This window comes from Cygnus olor, chromosome 19 (genome assembly GCF_009769625.2).
Source record: "Cygnus olor isolate bCygOlo1 chromosome 19, bCygOlo1.pri.v2, whole genome shotgun sequence".
Lineage (NCBI taxonomy): Eukaryota > Metazoa > Chordata > Aves > Anseriformes > Anatidae > Cygnus > Cygnus olor.
This window is the reverse complement of record NC_049187.1, coordinates 9,087,842-9,108,644: the sequence shown is the minus strand read 5'-3', so window position 1 is coordinate 9,108,644 and position 20,803 is coordinate 9,087,842. Positions and strand designations below refer to the sequence as shown.

At 53.2% G+C, this 20,803-nt stretch overlaps 1 protein-coding gene across 6 annotated transcripts in view; it reads left to right on the top strand.

Moving 5' to 3' along the window:
- Positions 1-20,803, top strand: part of GPSM1 (G protein signaling modulator 1) — a 78,956-nt gene that overhangs the window by 6,313 nt on the left and 51,840 nt on the right. The window contains exon 1 of one of the 6 annotated variants that reach the window (XM_040531000.1): positions 66-511. The exons of 1 other annotated variant lie outside the window; for it this stretch is intronic. Coding sequence is in view for 3 of the 5 variants with exons in the window: in XM_040530997.1 (XP_040386931.1) it covers positions 19,814-19,983 (170 nt within the window). In the remaining 2 variants the exon portion in view is untranslated. Of the gene's footprint in view, positions 1-65; positions 512-983; positions 1,147-4,692; positions 5,416-15,874; positions 16,132-19,127; positions 19,984-20,803 lie in introns of those variants that run through there. 4 more of the 6 variants (XM_040530999.1, XM_040531001.1, XM_040530998.1 and 1 more) reach the window with 4 other exon arrangements.

Sequence of the window (20,803 nt, the reverse complement as noted above, 5' to 3'; positions counted from 1 at the left end):
GCTTTTGTGGTTTGCTAGTAGGGTGTTATTGATGGTGTTTTTCCCTGAGCAGGATCTCTGCTTGCTCTTGAGAGGGGCTTTTGCGCAGGTCCCTAGGGTGAAACGCGCCAGAAAGTGGGACGTGGCTCTGGATTCCCCATGACCGCAGGGTCCCACATGACCGCACGGCTGACGGGACTGCAGAGCGAGCTGCTGGAACCCGCCGAAAGCCACAATTTATGCCTGCACTTCTTTGGGGAGTCTGCGACGATAATGATGTTTAATTTGGTGTTGCTGGATAAGCAGCACTCATTTACAGGCAGGCTCCTGCCGAGCGATCAGCTCACGAACCTAGAGGAGCGTTGCAGGCTGTGGAAAACAGTGGGAGACGCATGCAGCATTTGAAGCGCCCTGCCTCCAGCTCTGGACACCTGAGAGACAATAAATAAAAGAGGTGCCAGCGTCCAACGGGACAGCTGCCGTGGGCTGGAGGGAAACATCCCTTTTCCGAGCGTGTTCCTCGCCGCCACAGGTCCTGGCTGCTTGGTCGGTGGCTCCTGGCGGCGGGTGCTGGTGCCAGGCTGCCGGGGGGCTGCTGGCGCACCCCTGCTGCTGGCGTGGCTGCAGCTGGGCCAGGTCCCGGTGCTCCTCCAGGTGCAGGCACTTGGTGCTGGGAGCAGAGCCTCAGCTGAGCGAGCCGGGAGAGGTTTTACAGCGGAGCCGAGCGGCTGGAGGCAGGATGGTTTGCTACTGCACCAAGCCCTTTGTGCAGGAGCCGTGCCTGCGCCTCGACGTGGGCACCGGGGGCAGGCGGGCACCCCAGGGTGAGGGCACCCCAGGGTGAGGGCACCCCAGGGGAGCTGCTTCGCTCCGGGGCCAGCGGCGGCTCCCGGGGCGGCGGCAGCGCGGAGCCCCGCGGCCGGGCCGGAGGGAGGAGGAGGAGGAGGAGGAGGAGGAAGGGCCGCTGCCCGCCCGGGGCTGACATCAGCCGGAGGAGGGGCCTGCCCGCGAGTTTCTTTGCTCGGCGCATCACTTCCCGCCGCTGCCATACTCCGGTGCCCGGTCCCGGGCTGCGGCGGGGCCGGGGCCGGTGCTGGTGCCGGTGCCCATGGCGTGCCTGCCCGCCGCCGACAGCCCGGGCTCCGCCGCCCGCCGGCTCTACTCGAGGTGAGCGGGGCCGGGCCGGGGGCTGGGGATCGGGGCCCCGGTAGGATCGGTCCCTGCTCGCCGCCTCCGGAGCCTCCCGGGCGGCCCCGGGACCCAGCAGCCCCCCGCCGGGAGGAGCGGAGGGGAGGGGAAGGGTAGGAGCCTCCTCCCGGGAAGGGAGAGGGCCGCTGCACCCAGGAGGAGCGGGGTGAAAGACGCCGGGACGTGGCGCTCCCCCCGTGGGGTGGCTCCAGCCCAGTTCCTAGGACGGGGGGGGGGCTGAGGATACTGGGGGGGAGCCGGGGTTTGCCTCGGCACCAGCCCGGAGCCATCGGCACCATGTGCTGAGGATGCTGAGACCTCGCCTGTGCTGGGCGTTTTTGTATGGGAGGCTCTCAGTCGCACTGCAGAGACTTTAAGGCTCAGCTTTAAAATTGGGCGCTACACAGATTTGTGCAAGGCTGGAGAAAATAGCTTCAGGCTCTCTGGGGCTTATGCAAATACCAGGGCTTGGCTCTCCTTTTCGTCCAGGTCAAAAAATCAGAAAGTCTGAGCAGGAGGCGATTTGAGGCCCAGCAGTGTTGCTTGGAGTGTTGTTGTTTATTCTGTTATAGCCTCGTTGTGTTTTATTTCCCCTCTAGTAGTCACAAGTGGGGGTAACGCAGTGTTTGGATGGGAGGGGGATACTCGTACTGCATGCAAGATAGTAGTTTTCCATCAATTCACTTTCTCTGCTTTGCAATTATTAGAAAAGCAGCTAGTAGGATGTCTAGTTGCAAGTATTGGTTCATTAGGGAAGCAGGTGTTTTCTGGTGTGTCAGCTCCTGGGGAAAATGAAAAGTCAATGCGGCTAAAGCTGTTGGTCTGCCTGCCCTGGCAGCACAGGAGCTGCAGAGAAATGCACTGGCTTTTCATCAGGCTTGATCTCTTTTCTTTTCTTTTCTTTTTTTTTTTTGTTTTTTCTTGAAAACTTTTTGGGGAATTGACTTGTCATTTTTGGGGTGGAAATCCTGGTGGGGGGCTGTGTACCCCCCTGTGGGCCTGTCCTGCACCGTAGGCAGCGCTGCCAGCTGTGCAGAGGAGCCGTGGGGAATGTGACTTGGTGACTTCGTCTGGGCAGCTCCTGCAGCGCTCTGCAGGCCTTGGAAATGTGTGCCAGTGGAGCCTGTGCTGCCAACTGGGGTTGTAACTCTGTGAGTTTCTCTGTAGCTTCACTTGCGTTGCCCTGTAGAAACTTCTAGCTTGGAATAAATGACTCTAAGCTCTGTCTGGCAGTAGGCACGTCTGGGGTGACAGAAGCTCGGGTGACTCCTCAGGTAGTAAAGCTCTAATGACTACTATCAAATAGTATCAAAGTCTCTCTCCATGTGTGTTTATTTTCCCTCGGAGCAGTAACTCCCTTGTAAGACCTGCAGTGGGCCCCTGTGTGGGCAGGGGGTGCCGGACCCCTCGGCCAGGGAGAGGAAGAGGGCTGGGCTGGAAAGAAGCGTGCAGTGAAATGGGAGCGTTTGGGGCCTGCTGGCAACATGGAGCTCTCTGGTCACACCCCACAAACCTGAGCTGAGCAAGCATGGACGTAAGCCTGGGCTGGTGCTTTACTTTCTGTGGTGTTTTAGGCTGGTGCTAATCTACGTGTGTCCAGTTCAGCTGTGTGTGACATCTGAGGACTTCGGTTGGACAGAATGTGGACTGAGAGGCCCATGAAATGCCTGCTTGCAGCAGGTGTCCTCCTCTTCTCCACAGCTGCAGAGGATCTTGCTTGTCTTTTTGTGCTGGCTGGCCTCAACGGGTGGGAAGTGGCCAGCACCAAGCCCATCAAATGATTCCCTAGGAGTGTGGTTCCTGAGAGTTGTGTATGTCAAGGCAGGGCGAGCCTGCTGCTGGCCAGGGAGCTCTGCTGGATTTGGCCATTTGCTTTTTAAAGCTCCCCTGGAGATATCTGAGTCTGGGAGTGAAATGTATAAATCCAGCATGAAAACCTCAGATAAAAACGTGCCTCATTCATTCTTCCTTCCTTGGTGTCCCCCCCAGGCCTCCCCTTCTCCTCCCTTGCTCTGTTCTCTTGCGGTGCCGTGCATTCAGGGGAGCTGCTGGCTGCTGTAATGTTTACGAACTTCTCTTGATTGTGCTGTAAACAGTCTCCATCTCGCTCATTAAAGTCACTTCAGTGGGTACCTGACCTGAATGTGCGCCAGGCAATTAGAGTGCTCTCTGAGAGCACTGGGGATCTTTCTAGAGAAGGTGACTTTCTCCTGTTCTGCTGGGAAACTGAGGTGGAGGAGTTGTTGGCTTTCTGCTGTGGAGGGCAGCGAGAGAGGGCATAACTCGGCACAGGGTTAAGACAGGATAAGCCTGTGTTTACAAGGCAAATTGTGGGAAAAACTCCACCGCTAGGGTGGACTCTGCTCTGGAACAGTTCCTGTTCATTTTGCATAGGTGTCCAAGGAATCACAACACCCTGGCATCCTCCAGTCACTTTCTGGGTGCTAGTACTTGTTAACTTTCACAACTTTAGAAGATTGGAGTTTATATAATATTAAAAGCAATGTTGTGTTCTGTTCATTCAAAAGAAAAAAAAAGTTGTGCATTGCTTTCTTTTAAGATATAATTGAATACCACCTCTTAGAAAGAAGACAAATATTTTCTGTCTGCCTACCTGCAGAGACAAAAATTAGCACCGCTGGCAGCACGACTTCTGGCATTCGTTGGGAATTTTCCTGAATGTTCATATGAATAAGCCTTCTGTTGATAATTACTGGCTCTCTATTAACTTGGGCTGGGTTTGAGCAGCGTTGTGGTGACAAAAAGCTTGGTGCCCCGCTGGAAATCCTCAGTGTGAAGGTAGGAGGGCTGTTGGGTCGCAGGAGGATGGCAGGGTGGTTTGCTTCTTCTGCAGGACGGGGAAGGGACATGGGTGGACTCGCTGCGGGTACCGCTGTGCTGCTGGCAGCAGCTACTGCAGCCCCTGGAAGTCGGTGATGGAAACATTGGGGCTCGGGAGAGGGAGCACACCTTGTGCTGGTGGCTGGCTGAGCACCTGGGTGCCTGCCGGAGGTGTCAGCTGCTGTGGCTGCATGCCCATGGCCCAAAGGCCGCAGTGCCCATGTCCCGGAACAGCGGTGGTGCGAGTGGTGTGACTGGATGGGGTTTTGTGGAGTGGGGATGAGTCGGTGTATCAGTGAAAATGTGCTGCTTTGCACCACCAGGAAACTGGGAATGGCCCTTTCTTGTCCCTTGAGTATGTAGATCTATCTTGAAACTGCTTATTACATTTGAGAATGTATTTCTTTTTGTGTCTAAAACAGCAATTTTTCTTCTGTAGGCCTATGCAGTTGGTCTGATTTAGGCAGAGAGATGTTCTTAAACAGAAACAAACAAACAAAAAAAAAAAAACAGGACAAACACTTCTGAAATAGCTGTGCTGCATAATAGGTGACATGGACAAAAATTCCCTGGTAGCTTAGTGTGCAGTAGTGGTTTTGTTGACATCTGTTTGGGACAGTTTCGAACAACTTGCTCGTAGTTCCAGCGTTTATGAGCGGTGTGCTCATCCCAGAGCAAAGCCCAGCAGAACATTTGTCGACCCGCTGCCGTTCCAGCCTCAGGCTGCGAGTTGGTGTCTGGGTGTCACGCAGGTTGCCCCAGGGCCTTGGCCATCCCATTTGATTGTCCCATGTCCCACCTTGTGGGACATAGGGAAAGACATCTCCTCACCTGTATGTGTTTTGGGAAGGGGAGGTACCTGATATCTGTACAGTGCCTAGCATGGCGTGGTCTTTGTCTTCTGACCTCTAGGTGCTGCTGCAATACAACCGATTGTCTCGGGGGAGTTAATTTGATGTGTGCGCACATACAAGTCACGATCCTGTGCTGCTCTTCCCCATGCTGTGCTTGCTGACAGACCCTGTGCTTGTTGTCTTGACACCCTGTGAAGCCCGTTCCGCCATCAGAGGAACATTTACACTGTATTTGGTCACCCCAGGGCCTGGGTGTGGGTTTGAAGGGAGGCAGCTTTTGACCCTTCCACCCTGGGATGCTGCAGCGAGAGCGAGTGGCACTGCCCGTGGCTGTAAGCAGGAGGCTGGGGGAGTGGTAAGGGTGGCGAAGGTCTTTGGGGTCTGTGGTGCTAAAGGCCCCTTGCCACCAGGTTGCAGGTGGATCGCAGTGCCCAGGTGCTGCGATTTGCTTGTCTAATGAGGGAGTCCTGCTCTGGCTCCTGCTGGATCCGGGGCTGGTCGGAGCTTTGGGTGGCGTCTGCACCACTGTCTGCTTATGAAAATCTTCTCGGGTGTAATTAGTTTCTGTTTTCCTGGTGGACATAACTAATTGGGGATCTGTTGCCTATTATTTGTGAAGTAACTGAGGGAAGCAGTGCCTATTGCACCAAAGGATGAGAACCCTTTATGAAGGCTGAGAGAACTATTTGTTGTTAGAGTGATTTAAAAAATCCTTTGTGGGTATTCCTCTGAACCACGACTGCTCTGGTGACGACAGCAGAGACTCGGCTGTGATGGGAGACCAGAAATATCTGGGCGAAGGAGACAGGAGCTGGCTGCGCAGCTTGGTTTGCATTCCCCTTCTCCAGGTCAGTGATGAGAATGTCCCAGACACTGGATTTATTCCTGATCTTACATAAAACAGCTTTGTTAGTGCACCGTAGCTACGTGCAGTTTGTGCTCTCCCTAGAGCAAACACGGGCATGTCTGAAGCCTCGTCGCCTGTACTCTCATGTTCTAGCCCTGCTTCGTGCTCCCTGCTGCCTTGCCTCCACTCCAGCAGATCTGGCTGATCAGAGAACATAAACTGCATCTTTTTGTGCTGGTGTGGCTGCTTTTTTGCTGTTTTGTATCTTTGCACTTCTGGTGATGTCCAGGCTTGCATTCAGCCTTGCCTGAAGAGCGAGTCTGAGCTGTCAGGCCTTACTCTGCGAGGAGCCACCAGCAGCACATTTCTTCAATTCGGGGGCTGTCTTATTTATATCCTGATGCTGTTCTGCCGTAAGAACAGCTTTGTCTCCAAATTGCTGCTTGAGTGTACTTTGTCTCCCCCCTCCCAGGCCAGCTGCATGTGTCACTGATGGGCCAGCCCAGCGCCCAGAACCCGAAGCCACTTCCCTGTTCCCAAACACGCTGACCGAAGCCGTGCAACACAAACACCGCCTGGGCGCGCAGGCTGCGGAGCCCGACCACAAAGCGGGGCTGCTGAATTCTGGGCCTGGGCTATTTATATATCATCAGTGGGAGAGCTTTCCATTCACCGAGCTGCTCTCTCCGTTAGGATACTTTTAATTAAACATTACTTGAGGGAGCCAATTTTTCTAACTGGCTGAGAATTTAAGTGGTGTAAGCGGGATTTTTTTCCTTCTCCTGCTGAAAGCTGAAGGAAGTAGGAGGAATCTTGTTGGCAGGCTACCTGCAGAGGCCACATCTGTCGTCCAGCGCGGCGAGCTGGCAGCGTAAGGCAGGGGACACCCCGCCGAGGAGGTGGGAGGGAGGCGCAGCTGCTGGCTGAGCAATGCCTGGCGGCGTTGTGCAACTACCTAGGGAAGGAAGTGAAAATTTATCATTACAATGCAGTTTCAAGGGTGATATGAAATGAGCGAGTTGCGCTGCAGTGCTGCTTAACTGATGTCTGCTGGGGTGGAAGGCCAGGGCTAGTGAGGGCACCTCACTCAACCCCAGGAGTGGGGCCAATGCAGGCTCTTCCTAGAGCTGAGTGTTTGAGGCACTGCACCGAGCCCTCCACGTGGGTAGTCAAACTCCAAACTGGTGTCACGGCCTGATCCTGCATGTGCCTGGCTGATTCCTGTCCCATGCAAGCATGGAAATGGAGGAGCAAGCACGTGCTGAGGTGTCTCATTAATACCCGATTGTTTTTCCTTATTGTTTTCACTGAAATAAAAAGGCCCTGTCAGGGAGCAAAGCCATAGACACTGGAGCAATAGCACAAAACCTGAATGAATTACTTGGAAGGCAGTGCTACTATCTAGTTGCTACTGTCAGGGTAGAAATAAATAGCTCAAGTCTTCTATTCCCAGTTTTCTTCCAGGATTTTGTCCGAGGAAGATAGGCACTGGAACCACAGGCCTTTGCTTTCTGACTCTCAGCTACATCATTCATAATCTCAAGAAGCTTCGTCTGCTTCTGCGAGCCAGGAGGTCTGTGCAGCTGCTACGCCTGCAGGGATTTCAGCCATCTGATTGTCTTGTCTCCCTTTGTGCTCTCCTATTGCTCTTTGCGTTCCTCTGGAGCAGCCAGGTTCATTGCGTGGCTCTTCTCTAGGAGTTTGTCGTAAATGCACCTCTGCTCCAGATGCTGCAGGAGAAACGTATTTCCCCCATTTTAAGGCTGTTTTCTTAATCTGTGTTCATACTACTGACATACCTCGGTGTAGGAGCCATTTCATGTTGAGCCCTGGCTCCACCCAAAAGCAGCTGTTCTGTCTTGGAAGCTGCTTTGAAAAATGTATGGATAAAACTTCATGTTGTCAGTTGATCTATGCTGTTTGCTCCCTGAGCTGCAGAAAATGCCGGCTGCGTTATGCCCCTGGGAAGCAGCTCTGAACATGCGCCGTGCCGGGCTCCTCGCCTGCCCTGGGGACCCAGCTCCGCTCCCCTCCCCTGCTCTGGCTGCCGAGGGGCAGATGCAGAGGGCTGGTGCCTGGGCAAAGCATCGCCCCCGAGCCCCCTTCCTGGGTGTCGTGCTGAGCTCGCTGCGGACATGGCTCCTGCTGCTGGTCTGTGATGAGACCTGGCGCAATCACTTGATTTGCTGCTTGCCTGGTGCTTGTGCACAGCTGGGACGGGCGAGTGGCCTGCGCGTGCAGTGGAGTTTCCCCATGCATTGATTAAAAAATAAACCTGTGCCAATTCCAGGTAGAAAGGAGGGGTTTGCTGTGCGTGTTTACAGGCGAAATTGAGGGGTTTGCTTCGTTACTCTGTCAGAATATGTTCCCTTAGCGTCCTCGACACCCCTGGGGTTTTTGCTGGCCGCTGGGCTCTATCTGTTCTTTGAGTATCCCGGCTGCTTTCCTGTGATCTGCGCTACCAAGATGGAGTGCCCAAAGAACAACCTCATTTGCGAAGCCTCCGTTCGTGCCTGAGGAGAGCTGGAAAACATCAATTAATATTCATCTCTCTGTGGCTATTTGTTAATTACTGTTGTTCATGGTTTGTATTATGGTGCTGCCGAACGTCCCACGCCGCTGTACCCGACTGAGCGGATCCTCGAAGGGTTACATCCGTTCCGGGCACTGAGTGCTTAGTGAACATTAGTATTTTATTGCAGCCTTGCTGGGAAATGCTGTTCCTGTTTTCAAGGGTGAGAAGTTGTACATCCTTCGGGGTGAAAGCAAATATAGGTGGCAGAGCTGGGAACTGAGTGTCCTGACTCCCACTCCTTCCCTTTGGTGCTTCCTTACCCACGTCAACGAGGTTAACTGGGAACTGGAGACTTTGGGTTCGTTTTAGTGAGCTGTGCAGGCACAGCACTCGTAATGCACGACATTACAATGGTGCTACTGTTCCGCTTAATGCGGGAGGGAGCGAGACGTTGTTCAGAAATTCAGCAGCTGGGGAATTAAAGCCCAGGCTCTGCCTGTTTGCGAGGTGTGCCCCACAGATGTGGTGGGGATGCTGCAACCCACGGGCCAGGGAGAGGAAAGGAGTAGCCTGGGTGGCCGGGGGGGGTGGGGTCTGGATTTGGGTTCTCAGGGCAACCAGGCATCAGCTGGGAGAAGGCAGGCAAACATTCCCGGGCTGTTGGAGTGCTCAGGGACTCGTGCTTCTGTGTAGTTAGCTGTCTCACCAGCTCCAAGAAGAGAGCAGTTAATTTTAAAAGAGAAGCAGTCAGAGAAAAATCTTTCCTATAAGAAAATCACCTGCGGGTTAAATCACTCGGGAACCGAGTGGAGTTCCTGGGTGTCCTGGCTGCATGGGGCTTGTCTTTGGGATGTTGTGAAAGGTGGAAAGAGAAAACTACACACCCCTCTTCCTGCAGCTGGGAGGAAGCTTCTGGGATGGGCACCGGCTGCTGGTGCTCTGGGAAGGGTCCCTTCCCTGCTGTGCTCTCACTGGGCTCCTGTAAAGTTATCACAGCTCACGCTGTGCCAGAAACCAACCCCTTTCTAGGCAGCTCCCTGCTGCAGAGATCTGTACCGAGAGAAGGGCGCTGGGGAGCGTATCCTGCTGCAAAACACAGAGGCCGTCGGATCCGCCTTGTTCACTGGCCAAGCTTTCTGCAGCATGAAAGCAGAAATACAAACCACCAGTGACTGAATGAAAATCTCAAGCACCGTAAGCAAAGTGTGGTTCTCTTCCCTTTCTGACAAAAAAATCCCCTCCGATTTCAGGGAGGAGCAGCTTGCTTAGGAAGCTCAGGGCCAGCCGAGGCGGGTGAAAAGGGACTTCCATGTTTAATGCAGATGAATGTCCTGGAATTGTGAGAGTCCCGTGTGTGCCTCGAGGCGTTTCCTGGCGTGTTTGTCTCACTGAGTGTCTGAGCCCCTGCCCCATCTAACTAATAAAACAGACGAGTTCACTGCAGCCAGAATTTTAAGGCTGCAGCCCTTGGCCAGCTCCTGTATCGACGGCATCCATTAGGGCTGTAATCCAGGGAGCTGCCAGCAGGAAAGAGGGAAAGAGGTGACTGAAGCATGTGGTTTGATGCTTTGCTGGGAAAGGGCACTGGAGAAAGGGAGGCTGTCACGTTATCTGCATGCATCCCTTTCAAGTGCACCCCTGGGAGTGTAAACAGCGAGAATATGCCATCAAATGCCCCTGGCTCCGAGGCTGTGTTCGACAGGGAGCTCTGATTGTGTGATACTTGAGTATCACACAGGAGTGAAATGGTTGAAAATACCCAGTTTTTCCTCTGCTGTTGTGGAGGAAAACGAAAACTCACTCAGCAAAATGTGTTTCCTTCAATAAATCTATTTTTTGGTGTTGGTGTTTCTGGCAGAAACTTGTCATCAGTCATGCCCCTGGCTCACAGCACTTTGCGGGGCTGGGTGAACGATGGGCACTGGGAAAAGCAAGCCCGTGAAACCTGTGCAGGTGTCTGGGACCGGCCTGGCGTGGAGGGGTCCTGTTGTGCTGGTGGGGCTGCTGCCTGCGGGAAGCAGGATCAGGGCCACATGCTGCTGGCGTCCTCTGCTTCGGGCTCTGTGTCCCTGCTGTCTGTGACCGGGGCTGGCCCCAGCACCCGAATGTGAAGTCAAAGGTGGTGTCGCAAGGATGAGGAGTGGAGAAAGCTGTTGCATGACCTGTCCCTGGCTCCCCCACACTGACCGCTTGATGTTCTGCTGGGGCAGAAATCTGTTTCTGAGGGACCTGATCCGTGGGACATCAGGGAGTCCTTTCAGGTCCGCTGAAGCAGGATCAGGCCCCAGCTGTGTCTGGAGAAGCTCTGTGCCTGTGTGCAGAGGGCAGAGCTCACCTGCTGAGGGCCGGGGTGGCTACGCTGCCAGCAGCCTTGGGAAGGGGAGGAAGGAGAAGCTGTACAGTCCTGGCTCCAAACGAGAACTGAGTCATCTGTCGAGGCTGTCAGCTCCCTCCCAGAGCTGGTTGCCTGAGGCTAATGTGGCACAGAGACAGGAGATGTAAATATATATATATATATACACATGGGAGAGAAAAGTAACAGCTCAAAACATGTGATTGGAATTTAAAAAAAAAAAAAAACGAATTACCAATTAAAGCCATGTGTGCTGGAGGATGTAACTGCTCCTGAAAGGCTCTTGGAGGCTGGTTGTACAGCACGAGTGCAGCCGTTCCGTAGTGCCCTGCGTTAAAACAGGCAGGCTTCTCCAGCACGCGAACCCTGGGGGAAGTGGAGGTGTTCCCGTGTGTCAGCAGCCTCCAGGGCCTGGCGGGTTAAGGTGAGGAGCTGTCTTGGGTTAAGGTAAGGAGCTGTCTCGTCGCCTGTCTCGCCCTCCCTGTCGCTGCTGCCTGCGCTCCTGAAGCGTGTCTCAGCACAGCCTGCTGGCGTGCCCTGTCAGCGTTTCCCTGGAAGATGAAGATGTCTCCGTGCAGGAGCAGAGATTTTTCTGAAGACGTGCATTATTCAAGAGTCAGTATAAAATGAGCTCCCTAGCTTTGGATGTGTGTAACCCTGGTGCTATCTTCTTTCCTCCTTTAGCAGTGGTGGGGAGAGGGAGCAGCGAATTCTTTCAGTGCCACAGCACAGCCTGCGCTCTGCACAGCCCTTACAGCACCTGTCAGGTTGCAACGAGGAGCCATCCTAAACCTAAAACAGGTCCGTGGAGAGGTTTCCACAGCCCGTTCCTCATTCTGTCTCAGCTGTGGGCTTCTGTCAGCAGGTAATAATGGTAGAACATTAAACCTATGGCTTCATCCTTCCTACGTGCGTGGTAACAAATGCTGTGCAGGGCGTACTGTGCTGTGGCAGGGAAGGTGAGGGTGTGAAAGAAATATGAGGGAGGGAGAAAAAGGAACTGGAAGTTAAAACAATGAAGAGCATGGCCTTAGGAAGCTTGGTTTGGAAGGGGGGCACTTTCCCATGGGAATTGTTCTGCCTCCCCCCAGCAGGCATGGCTGTAGGCAAGGTACAGCTCTGTGGCTGGATGCAGCAGTGACAGAGCATCCTGTAAGCTGCGGAGCTGCTCCTGCTCTGAGCTGGTTTTCTGAAGAACATGGCCAGTGGTTTACCCTTCAGAAAACCTTCTCTAGCTTAGATTTCTTCAGTGATGGAGCAGCCAGAGCTGCTGCCAGGGCAGCACGCAGACCCTTGGTAGTCTTGCTGCAAGCTCCTGGCTGGGGTGCTGGCCGTGCTGCGCCCAAAATCAAACATCCCATCAGGGCTGCCCTGGGCAGGATGCGTGATTGCCTGGCAATGCTGCTTGTACTGGGCCTGGTGTAGTCTTGAGAGCCATCCTTGTTAGAGGGCATGGGTTATTTGGTGTCTCTGCTCCGTGCTCTAGAACCCACCCCTGGCACCCTAGGGGTGGGAGAGCAGCTGCTGTGGCGTAACAGGAGTCGTTGTGTTGGGATGGGAGAGAGGTGCTGAGTTTTGGAGGAGTCTTGGGCACTTCACTGGAGTTGGGTGTGCTGCAGTCTTTTACTCTCTGAGGAAAACAGAGAAGGCTTTTTGGCATAGAAATAAAACCTTAAAAATATAACTATTTATTTTAAATACGATGCTTCATCCTTTTCTTTCTCTTACCCAAGGCTCAATTCCAAGGAACACAAAAAGGACATCATCTTTTTGTATTTGTTCATAATTTTTGCAGTTTGCTTAAAAACCAAATCATTGTATGGACTAACACATGATTTTGTGCTAGCAATGGGGAAATTACTAGGGAAAGTAATAACGTTCTTGCCATATCCTGGGAGACTTTCCAAGAAACAAACCCTTTATACAAATTCCTGCTATGGAAGAACAGTACCAGAGTCTATCTCACAGCTGCAGAGATGTACCATGCTTTGGTCTATGGGGTCGACTCATGCAGCAAGGCATGCTTGCCTGCTGTTCACATGGGATTTACACACCGATATCGCCATGTCGGAGTAAAACCTCACGCAGTGCCATGTCTGGGGACGAGTGGGGACTTGTCTCCGTATGCTTGGTCCGTGCAGTTGTTCGTTGTGGTGGACCCAAGTGTTCCCAGGGTAGGTGTTATCTGCGAAGTCGCACCAGGACAGAAGTGCTGAGAATTCTGGAAAATGCAGCGGAGGACTAAGCCATATGATCCTCTGGAAGGAGGAAAACCAGCTTGCAGGATGCTGGAGCTCCAGGGTTTCCCACAGAGCCAGCAGACGCCCGACACGCTGTGCTGCATGGTGCTAGACAGTGGGTCTGTTCTCAGATTAGCAGAGCAGAGCATAATTCTCACCTTGCATGTGAACTGCGTGGCCGCCTGGGAATCCTGCCACACTCTGATTTATGGGCTTGCAGATTAATCTGATGGCATGCGCAGATTCTCTATAATGTCACGAAGAACCCAGAAGCACTTTTGCTGCTGTTGTGGGGAGTCTGGGTTTGCGCAGAGGAGCTGCACAAACTGACTTGAGATGCCGGCAAGGGCTGTGCAGCTGATATCTGAGCTCTCAGGGGACCTCCGTTTCCTGGTTTTTCAGACGTGTGGAACATTGTGTTTAGGAAATCCAGAGGGGTGCCCTGGGGCTCTGAAACTGCCAGGGGGAGCAGCAGCAACCCGTGCCTGAGCATTGAGTTTACAAGGCAGCTCTCCAAGTGTACACGTGTCTGGGTTAACTTTGAATATTCGGCACCCCAGAAATTTTCAGGGGGATCTTGACAATGCTTTCAACAGCCCTTGGAGCATGAGACAGCTGCAGAAGAGCAGCGTAGAATTGGTACAATCTGCTCTGCTGCAGCCTGGCCAAGGAAGATCTGTCCTGCTGGGGTTCTCTGGCCTGGTGTTACCCTCTTCGTTGCCTTTACCTGGGGAAGTCTGAAAAAAGGAATTGTCAGCTGTTTGACTTCACTGGACTTGATCCCTCTGTTCCCGCTGATGGCTTCTCAGCGAGCTCTGCAGACTGTAAAGGAGGGCCAGGCTCCTGCTGTTCCTGCTGCTGAGAGCACATCCAGGCCCCTTTCAAGTGTGAGCGGTGCTCCGAGGCCTCTCGGTGAGCTGCAATCGCTCAGCACCTCCCTGGTTTGATGCCCGGGTGGCCCAGGAGCATGGCACCGGTGGCGTGCGCCTTGCGAAGGGTCCCGAAGGCGTGAAATGCTTGGCTGGGGGCTAAGGGAAGCAGATGAGCCAGGAAGGGAACAGCACCAGCTCGGCTGTAGGGTGCTGAGGAGCCAGTGGGAAAACTGTGGCATGAACTTCGTTACCGTTGCCTTGTGCCTCACACCACGATGATCTGTTTGCCCTGCCCTGGGTCTGTGGGCAGGAGTGAGGCAGTAAGGGCGTGCAGCCCCTGGGTGCTGGCGCTGGGTGGATGCGGGGCAGGTTCAGGATGAGGCCTTCTGCATGGAGAGGGACGGGGCACCAGGCAGAGGGGGCTTCCTTTGTCAGGCAGGGGTTAACCATGCTGCGTCCCTGCCCTTGCTGGGACTTGGCAGCATCTCGTCAATGTGCAGTTGTTTTCCTGCCAGGGTCGATGCTCCGAGGCAGGAGAAATTGGCAGCTGGAGGGAGGAAGGAGAAGGGGGGCTGCAGCTGAGGGGCCTTCCAGGCAGCTCAGGCTGAGAAAGGGCTTGGGCCTGTGGCCTCCGTGTTTCTGGGGAAACCAGGCTGATTTCCTTGGCTTCAGAAAGCTTCAGAAAAGTGGTCTGGGGTGTGGAGGATAGGAAGTCTCCAAAGGCCCCTCGGCCTGTGTGGCTGCGCGGTGCTGCTGGGGTGGCTCTCTGAGGTGGAGCTCTGTGGGCTCGAGCTGGCGGGGGGGGGCAGGAATTAGGTGCAGGGCTGGGCACTGCTTCAGAATTTGGAAAAATAGCCCCCCTGAACCAGAATCCAGCCGTTTTCAGTAACAAATCTGGTGTGAATGTGCCCTGTATGCTGGTGGGTGAAAGGAGGTGAACAGCACCAGAAAAACAGTGTCGAGCTGGTCAGCTGCCTTCGGTGTATGGCTGCTGGTGAGTCAACTGCTTGTAAACATATTTGTTTTCCTGACATGCATCGTAATTGTAACTCCGGGTGTGTTGTAGCAGGAGCAGTGCGGATTTAAATCAGAGCACACACTTCAGCGAGAGGATGTGTGTGTGACCTAGCTGCCAAAGTAACGCTGTAATGAAAAGCCATTCAGGCTGCACGTCCTCTGTTGCCCTCTGGTTTCTGGAAGTGACTGAGGGAAATAGCACTTCGCTTCTGGTGAAATCATCCCAGGAGTGTTGTTTCACTGCTGCGTGATGGATTAATTTCATTGAGGGCCCCAGCAGCGTACAAGCAAGCAGAATGCTCTTGCAGAACTTGGGAAGTTTTCCTTGTGCTGAAATCAGTGAGTTCATTTGAAGGATTTAGAAGGATGAGAAGGATTTGTTCTCACTTCTTGAAAGCGAATTCTCTTGCACAGTCCCTCTTCTGAGGCATTTTGATCAGTTCATATGTTTTCCTGGATTTGTTCAGTTTGGGAGTCAGAACATGCTTTAATGAATTATTTTCCAAACTGGTATCTCCTTAATCTTCATTTCCCTAGATCCTGGGAAGTTTTTACATCTTGTATAAGTGCTTTGAATCTGGGTATCAAGTGAAACTGTTTACCAGGATGAGCTGAAATTCACATTTACATCTTAATGGTAACCTTAATTTATGGGTTCCTGTCCATCCTCTACAGCTGACTTACTGCGGACAAGTTCCTTGTTGGATTTTGGCTTCCTTTTGCACAAAACGGATAACATTTTATGAAGGCACAGTGGTAACTATTTTGGAGTCCTTTGGTCAAAAAGTCTCTACACGTACAAGTTCAGCATCATAAGTGCTTCACAAAACGCTACTAAAACAGCAAATAAATCCCATGTGCCTTCAGGTCTCACTGTCCCTATGAACCAAAGCCCCAGAGGAAATCATTCCGCGTGGCCCTGGCTGCACAAGACCCTACACGTGACCCCCTGGGGAGCTGTGTGAGCAGGGGAGCGCTGGCTGACTTCTGCTTTTAAGCAGGTGGCAGAAGTTTGAATTTGAATTTCTGACAATGACACAGCTTGTCGGAGCCATTATGACTTGAAATGGGGTTGTATTCAGCTCTGCTAATAAGAGGGTAAATGCAACTAAATACAGCTGTCTTCCTCGCTGTCATTTGGTATTTATTAGCAAATATGCAGTGGAATTGAATCCCTTGTAAGTACTCTGTAGCTAATGGTAGATAGCAATTAACTGAAATGAGTACTGTTGAGCACTGACGCTACCGTCAGCGAGTGGAAGAGGAGATGTGGAGCCAGCACGCAGGCCCAGCAGCTTCCAGAACACCCCGTAGTTTTCCCCTCTGGATTCTCTTGTTTCATGCCTTTATCAAGACTGCAGTGAAAATCACTTCATCCTGGCACTCCCAGGAGCTCCAGCTCGAACAAATGTTTTTCAGGCAGCAGTAAGTATATGGATGTCTGCATATTTCAGTTCGGGTGTCACTGGAAGGACCCACTGCTGTGCTACTGCTGGTTGGGAAACCAGCATCTGCGTGTGCTTTTGGACACCCTGCTTCTACCAAAGGCAGTTCTAGTCAGGCTCCTTTCATGTATCTTGGTTTGTTTGTCACCCTTTCTTGTCGTCCTGTGTTTGATATGCTGCCTGGTGGGGAAACTGCTTGTTGGGGGGGATTGGTGCTGGGGCTGTGGGGGAAGCAAGGGGCTGTGAGTGCCCGGTCTGGCTTACAGTGCTGGCCGAGGCTAAACAGGTACAAACTCACCACGAATAAATTCAGGCAGTGCATCTGGAGGCTCTGAAATAGCTTTCCTATGTAAGGAAGTCCACGAAGAGGAGTCAGAGCCTCTGGTGAGCGCAGTGCATGGGACAGGCAGGAGCTGGCCCGTGGGGGATGCGAGCAGCCTGCAGCATGTCCCGGTGCAGGGAGTGTGTCCCCTGGGGAGCTGAGCAGCTCACCTGGCCGTGCAGTCTTCAGCTGAAGCTGTGTGACCACTGGGGAAGGAAACTACTGAAGGGGAGCGATTCCCAGCTTGATTACTTTCTTTAGGGTTGTGCTGCCAGTTAATTATTGAAATGCATGTTTAATTAGTTTAGCCAGTGAATGCACGCTTGCACTGAGCACCTGATAAATACAGTTCCTTCCTGATTGCAAAAAATGTTTAATTTCCCCTGTTATCAGGGCTTTGAAATTACATCTATTTTCATGTAAAATTCAATCAGATTGCAAGTAAGATGCTAAAATCTGTTGGATCACTACTTTGTAGCAATAGAAGTAAGTTTTGACTAAGGAGGTTTTTACTGCTGTTGTTTTGTGGTGTTTTTTTGTGCTTTTTTCTTGAGTTTTCTTTTTACTCCTTACCTCCTGTCTTAAGAGTTTCCTCTTTTCTTCTTTTTTTCCTTCTTGACTTAACTACAGCAGCTCTGGTTGGGAATGAGTTCTGCAGTTGCCCCCACTAATATGAATCAAATGTGTATAAACATCTCTATTTTCTTTAACAAGGCAGTTTCACCTTGTAGGAAAAGGTCTTCTTGCCCCATGAGCTAGGCAGCGCTTTCATTACACAAGTTTTCTGCCTCCTGGACGATCTGCTCCAGTACTGAAGGCAGCAGATGACACTCTCCTAGCCCTGTCTCGGGTTATTTTCCATGTACTTGATGGATTCCCTGTCGGCAGGGTAAGTGCCGTGAGCAAGACGGTCCAAGCAAGGCGGCCCCGAGCGGGTGACGAGGAGGTTTGAGCGAGAAGGGTTGAGCTGCCGATCGCTCTGTGGTTTCCCCTTTTTCCGCCCGTGTTCTGCCTGGGGCGGACGTGGGGCCGCGGCGCAGCCCTGAGAGCTGGGACGTGGCTGCAGCAGCAGCCGTGAGCCTCGGGTCTGCAGCAGCTGGTGACCCTGCAGAATGGCTCGTGGCTAAAAGAAACGTGCAGGGTTGTTTTCTAAGCTAGAGGGCGAGTGTGACTTCCATGCAGTGTTGTTTTCTTGGAATGCTTGGCAAGGGAGATGCAAAGATTTGGGGAGAGCAGGGTATTGGGAGGTCAAACTGTAACTCCAAGCCTTTAAACACGTGCTGTGAGTAGTGTTTCCCCTCTAGGGACCTGTATCATCACAGAAGTCCTATATATAGTGCTGTTTTGACAGCAGTCACGGTGATTGTTGTTAATAGCACTGATAGCACCTCGTGCCATTTGCTTTGTTTCTAACTTAGCAGTGTTCTCAGCATCCCCAGCACTCCTGGGACCCTCGCTGCCTTCTCTGTATTGCTGTGTCGCTTGAAATTATTTGCTGCATAAGAGTCCTTGTGTCTTGGCTGCGCACCTTTTGTAAAGGAACGTTTTTTTTGCTCTCTAATTCTTTCAGTAGCTTCCAAGGCAGCCACAAGGCAATCGGTGCTACGCGCCGTCGTTAGCTGCTATCTGGCAGTGACGAGTGACCCTGGGAAATCTCGTCGTTAAGGCAGTATCAGCCCTTCCTGGTCGTCTCGGCTCCTTCTGCCTTCAGATCACGGTTACCCTTTAAAGAAGAAGGGAAGGAGGAGGGAGGGTGGCCCTGCGTGTGCTGCATTGCCACCGCACGGCGCAGGGTCACCCTTCCCTGCCTCGTGCGTGTCGCAGCAGCGCCCGCTCCCATCTGTGAAATTCGCAGCTGCCGCCTTGATGGGGGCCGAGTCCTCTGCCAGCGTTATGCCATTCACTCATTCCCCTGGCAGAATGCTGTGCAGATTGCCTAACTCGTTTGTGGCCAAACATTAGGCTTATATTTCGCCTCCCGCTGCTTTTCTTACGTTACGACTGGTATCTTTAACGCTTTATTCTTACCTGGCCAGACTTGACGTGGTCTGTCCGCTCCGTGCATTCAGACAAGCCTTTTGCTCTGCTTGGTGTGCTCCTGTTGTGGTCTGGGACCTGTGCACCTGGGGGGGACGTCGGAGCCTCCTGGCTGCCTGTGGTGGGCCTGGAGTCTGGGTGGGAGTCCCGCCAGTGCCTGGAAATCCTGCACAGGTCTGCGTGGGTGGTTTGCACAGACCTAGGGCAATGCCTATGAGCAGGGGCCGCTCCAAGCGAGCTTTATTTTCCTTCAATTTTTCTCTCCCATATCTTTGTTCAAAGCCCCAGCTGGGGACGCGCTGCTCTGTTACCTGCAAGGTTGTGTGTGGTGGGGGAATTGCATTTTCAAGCTTCGGCATCGTGGCTGTGGCAGTAAGAAAAGCAGCTCGTGTTCTGCAGTGTGTCTTCTGAGCCACGCCATATGGCCGAGCCCAGCACCTTCAGCTTGTCGGCAGTGATTTGCTGGCTCAGGAGGGAGTGAATCTTCTTTCCTCGTATTAAGGCGTGAGTAGAAGTGCTTGCTGAGGTGGTGCAGGCCCAGGCGTGTTGCCCGTGTGTCAGCAGAAGAGAAACTTAATACCTTGGGTGGGGTGGGGGGGACAGAAGGCTGTGCCTGCCCAGGTGGGGAAGCTTTGGAGCCCGGTTCAATGGGCAGGCGTGTGCTCCGTGCATCTGCCTCTCGCAGACTGGGGACAAGCGGGAACTGCTTGGATCGTTTGTGGACTTTGCGGAGCTTCTTTGGGGTCTGCCAAGCTAACGTGTGCTTCTGCCCAAGGATGACCCTGCTCCGGAGCAGCCCTGAGCTCTCCTGATGGGGAGAGGCGTCTCGTGGCAGCAGCCCTTCTGCTGCAGCCAGAGCAAGGAGGCACCAGCAGGAGCAGCCGCTGCAACCACAGAGGTGAAGAGCTTTGGGAAGAGGTTGGTTCAGAAAGGAGGGAGATGCATGCCTTTGACCCTGACCATCTCGTGGACTCACCCAGAGCCCTTTTTCTTCTTTGGGAAGTGCTGAAAATACGTGAATAAGCCAAGACACTTGTTTCTGGAGTGTTAGCTGTGGACTCACCTCTCTGGTACCTGAAGCCAACAGATGACAAAGGATTTCTCAGTGGGAAGAGGACAGTGCTTTCTCTAGGTCTTTTGAAATAAAAGCAACGCTCCTTTTTCCCCTTCCCTTTCACGGGCAGCATACAGGGGAGAAAAAGAAGTGTCCCATATAAACGCAGTTCAGGATTCTAGCAGCTTACTAGTAACATTGCCCAAGTGGATGGAGTGAAAACTGGAGAGCAGCGCACGTCGTACGAACATGAAGATGCCGTCAGCATCTTCCAAACCCCAGGTCTCACCTGGGAACTTAACAGCAAGAGCTGTCTGCAAAATTGTGCCTAGCAGACCTCAGCCCCGCTGCTTCCTTCTGCCAGTGGGCTTGGAGCTGTGGGTGTACGTTCAGAAAATGCGCAACCTGCAGAAGAAGAGGTAGGAGAGGGCTCAGGCGCTTCCTGTGGGAGGAAGTGGGGCTCTGACTCGAGGCTGGCTCTGCTCATGGCTTTCCTTTGCCAGGGTCTGGCAAGATCGGTTCAGTTTGGCTAGCTTGCTCAGCGGATTCCTGTCTTCTGCCCAAATTGCCCTTCTTGTCCCTTCCTAGAGACAGCTGAGCCGTGGCCACCAGAAGCTGTTGCGTGCGGAGCGATTTGGTGTGCTTGCGTTTGTTGCTGAACCTTGAGCTGCCTCCTCTGCCCTTCGTGTTGTTTCTGAGCACTGCTAAGCCTGTGGTGACTGAATTGCACGTAAAGGTGCTTCCTGGAGCTAGCCCTGGCTGTGGGGCCTGGAGGATGTGGGAAGGGCAGGTGGGTTTTACGAGCGGGTTGTGTTTCCAGTTATAACCGCTGTCCCCAGCTCTTGTCCCTTCGCATGGCAGCGGAGGCTTGGCTGAGGGTGACGCAGGGAAAAAGCCGCCTCTCCCCTCCCCTTGCTTGCTCAGGTCCCAGGCTGAGCCGTGATGTTAATCGGGTAAGTCAGATGCTCTGCAGAGCAGCCTGGCCAAGGACAAACGGATTGCGGTTCCAGGCTGCGTGCGCTGGGGGCCGTGTCACCGCGCTGTGCCGGAGCGGAGACGGTGGGAGCCCCAGGGAGGCACCCAGGGAGCGCACGCGCGTGTGTGTGCGTGTCAGTGCACGAGCTTCCCTTCTGGTGACACTTCCCCTGGTAGAAGGTAGTCAGAACATGATGCTGATCCCGGAGCACATGGCCGGGCTGTATTGCCGTGGGGCTTTTTGTGTGACCATTGCTATCCAGA